The 3,387-nt window shown below is 41.4% G+C and overlaps 1 protein-coding gene across 1 annotated transcript in view; it reads left to right on the top strand.

Annotated features, from left to right (window-relative positions):
* LOC108820177 (uncharacterized) overlaps window positions 1–684 on the top strand; it is a 3,235-nt gene extending 2,551 nt beyond the window's left edge. Inside the window, exon 6 of the mRNA XM_056987244.1 lies at window positions 619–684. Within this exon, the coding sequence (XP_056843224.1) occupies window positions 619–684 (66 nt within the window). The remainder of the gene's footprint in view (window positions 1–618) is intronic.
* The last annotated feature ends 2,703 nt before the right edge of the window (window positions 685–3,387 follow it).

Genomic DNA, 3,387 nt, shown 5'->3' with positions numbered 1-3,387 from the left:
ATCCAACCCAACAGCAAACAAGACGATTACTCAGTAAGAAGTTGGGCAGATAGCGGATTTCATGAAAGTTTTGCAGTAGATACAGCCATATCTTCCCACAGTGGAAACCACATTGAAGAATATGATGAAGATTATTGGGAAGAAAGAGCTTGGAAAACTACATGGAGAATGATATATTTGCAAATCGTTTCCCAAAATCAATCGACATCCACCGCCCACCATCGATCGATTATCTACTTCACCCAGCAAAACAACATCGTCCATATATCGACATCGCTAGCATCATATCGATTGATATTGACTCAGACGACTTAAAGGACAAAATCGGAATTTCACCAATTAGGACAACAGATGGGTATATAAAGTTATCAACAATCAACCACGAAATTTCAACTTCAACAACACATACCCAGCAGCCTCCAGCAACTAGTAACATCACCATGGAGAACTGCAACATTAAGAACAATCGAGATCCAACCATGCAGCTAGACGATCATCACATCGATCGCCATCACCACTGCACCATCGATCGATTCCTTTACCAGAGCTCACTCGATTTCATAATTCATATGATATCACGAATACTTAACTAACAATTGATGAATTTTGTATTTTCAGGGACAGAGATGGCTTTTGCAAGAGCCATGGATGGAAGAGTTCTACACATATCCAGAGAATACATAGCAGACATCCTTCAAGTTGCCAAGGACCAGACAACCTGTTCACACAGCAACGTGGCCATCCAGACATCCTAGCTCACGTCCAAGACAACAACCACGTCACCATTAGAGAGGATACAGTTCCTCAACGTTTCGGTCAACATGGGAACTCACCATCGATCGATATCGTTTCATCACCATCGATCGACGATTACCCAGATCGATCGACAGCGCAAGAGTAAGATCGACCGACAGACGTATTGAGTTTTGGACGACGTGCCTTTTGATACCAACGGATCCAGAAGATTCAGATGGGAAGAGAGGGACGAATTTGGTGTCCACAGAGATGAATTTGGACATTCTAGGGGAGTTGATGGTGAAATCATCCCTGTCACCAAGGAGAAGATAAGAAGAAATCCTGGAGAGAGCATCTCTTTTTCAGAAGAGTTGCTAACGCCTTCCAGAACATGCACACCCTTACCATGCATACAGACCAGCACCAGTACCCTACAGCAAGGAGGAGATAGATGATATGGTGACTGATGTATGGGGAGCTCAGGCACACCTGGAGGAAGAATTTCGCACATTGGTGGAAGACACCTTCCAGCCATTGGATCGCAGCTATGAAGCTCTCCAAAGTGATATGGCAGTGCTGAGGATGGAGATTGAGAGCATTAGAAACCATGCTTGAGAAGGAAGCTACGCCACCTGTATCGATCAACACAGCACCAGCACCATCTATCGACATCGGCAAGACTACATCCAATGACAAACCAGAATGTTCATCACCTAAAGAGATGAATGGGAGATTGCTTACATCAATACACGGGATTGGAGACGTCTACAGCCCTCTCAACAACAATGTCGAATGGTTAAGCAAGAGGATTGATCTTTTATAGAAAGAGTTGGCAACAATTCGAGAGAAAGGACAAACTCAGAATGCTACTATTCCGTCGATCGACACACAGTCTTCACCATCGATCGACACAAGGTTCGCAGAAATGGAGGATAGGATGAAATAATAAGAGGAAAAGCACAATAAATACAGTTCACCTATCATGCGATACCTGGATACACTGTCACAACAGTTGAACGAGTTGCAACAAAACATTGGCATAGTTCAGGACCATCTTGGTCTTTGTGGCAGAAACGCGACATCGATCGACAGGCCTAGACCCATATCGGCGACGTCGAGCGACCACCAGCGCAGACAGCATGCACAGCAGCAGAGTTGATCAGATAAATAAAACATAAGCTACAAAGCTACAAATGCTATGGAGGAGAGGCTCAACGGGAGATGTGATGACATTGACGACCCTCTCAATGAAAGAGTGATCAACCGTACAGAGTTACTGGTCTATTGAAGAATGAGATACTTGCTATTCAGAGAACTCTTGAGTACCAAGGACAACGTTCAGAATCGATCGACACAGTTACCACTGGATCGACCGACAGAACTCCCTTGTTTTGAAATTATTTTTCGCATAAGTACTAAAATGGGAACATTGATATAGATTTATACTTGATTATCTAACCACTCTCTAGCACCATTCTATATTTACTGATTGTATGGAATTAGCTAAGCATTTTATTCGAACAAATATAGAACCGGAATGGATGGTTTTATGTCTCTTACCGGTTCTGCCTCGCAGATAGTACTAAAGATGCTAAAGTGGATCAACCTGTCACCTATATACACTAGCTAAGATTGTTTGAAGGAACCAAAGCTGACCTCCAACACTAATACTGACTTTATTTTCTTGTCTTGGGGCTTGGTATTCACTGGATCGGAATCCTCTTACAAGTCTGGAAGGTAAAAAGTCTGTGAGTTTCTGGTTCCCTTCCTTCTCTCTCTTCGGCATCTCAAAGATCTAAGTTTATGTTATAAAAGATTGAAATGATTTCTTGAGAGGCAGAGGGGTAGGAGTGTCTCCTGCGACCCCATTATTCTAAATCGCAGGGAAGATAACACATTGTGGAAACGAGGGATAGGTAAATTACCTGAGACCCCATTATTCGCTACACTTTGTCAAAATGTATGAGTTACAAATGCAAATGTCAATGAGATAGACTAGATAACCTTTGTGGCATCAAAACCTATTGAAATTGAAACTAATAAGAGATCCAGAGAAGAGAGATGAGGGGAGAAAGGGATCAGAGAAGTCTACCTGTGTGTTCAGATACTTGTTTGAGTTGAATCCATGTGTCATTTGATCGATACTCCAAGGTAAAGCCTGCACTTTTATTTTATGTTAAGAAATGAGGTTAGTAGAGGGGAATGTCAGATAAAATTTGCTAATTTGTAGACTAGATGAATTTGGTTACTAAGCTAGGATAAGGCATAATGAACTTCTATGATTAGGATGTTTAGATATGAATTGCGAACCCATAGAGTGATGACTTCAATATTTTGAATATTTGAGTCCCTACTATTTTCAAACCTTTTCCAAAGACTACTGAGTTTTTGCTTGAGGACAAGCATAGGAGTAAGTTTGGGGGAGTTGATATACCATGGATTTCACCCATTTTCTACCATGGTATAATAGTATTTTTATTATATAACTACTGTATTTTCTAGCCTGTTAGGTATGTTTTCAGGTTCATGAGCGTTTCGTGATAAAGTGATGCTTTTGGAGCATTTTGGAGTACAAGAGATAATACACCCGAGTTGACCATTCAAGACCAAGTCGGATGTCAACATTCAGATAAGAATCGATCGATACTTATC

This window comes from Raphanus sativus, chromosome 6, assembly GCF_000801105.2.
Source record: "Raphanus sativus cultivar WK10039 chromosome 6, ASM80110v3, whole genome shotgun sequence".
Taxonomy (NCBI): Eukaryota; Viridiplantae; Streptophyta; class Magnoliopsida; order Brassicales; family Brassicaceae; genus Raphanus; species Raphanus sativus.
The sequence above is the reverse complement of the archived record's forward strand: the minus strand, read 5'-3'. Positions and strand labels throughout refer to the sequence as shown.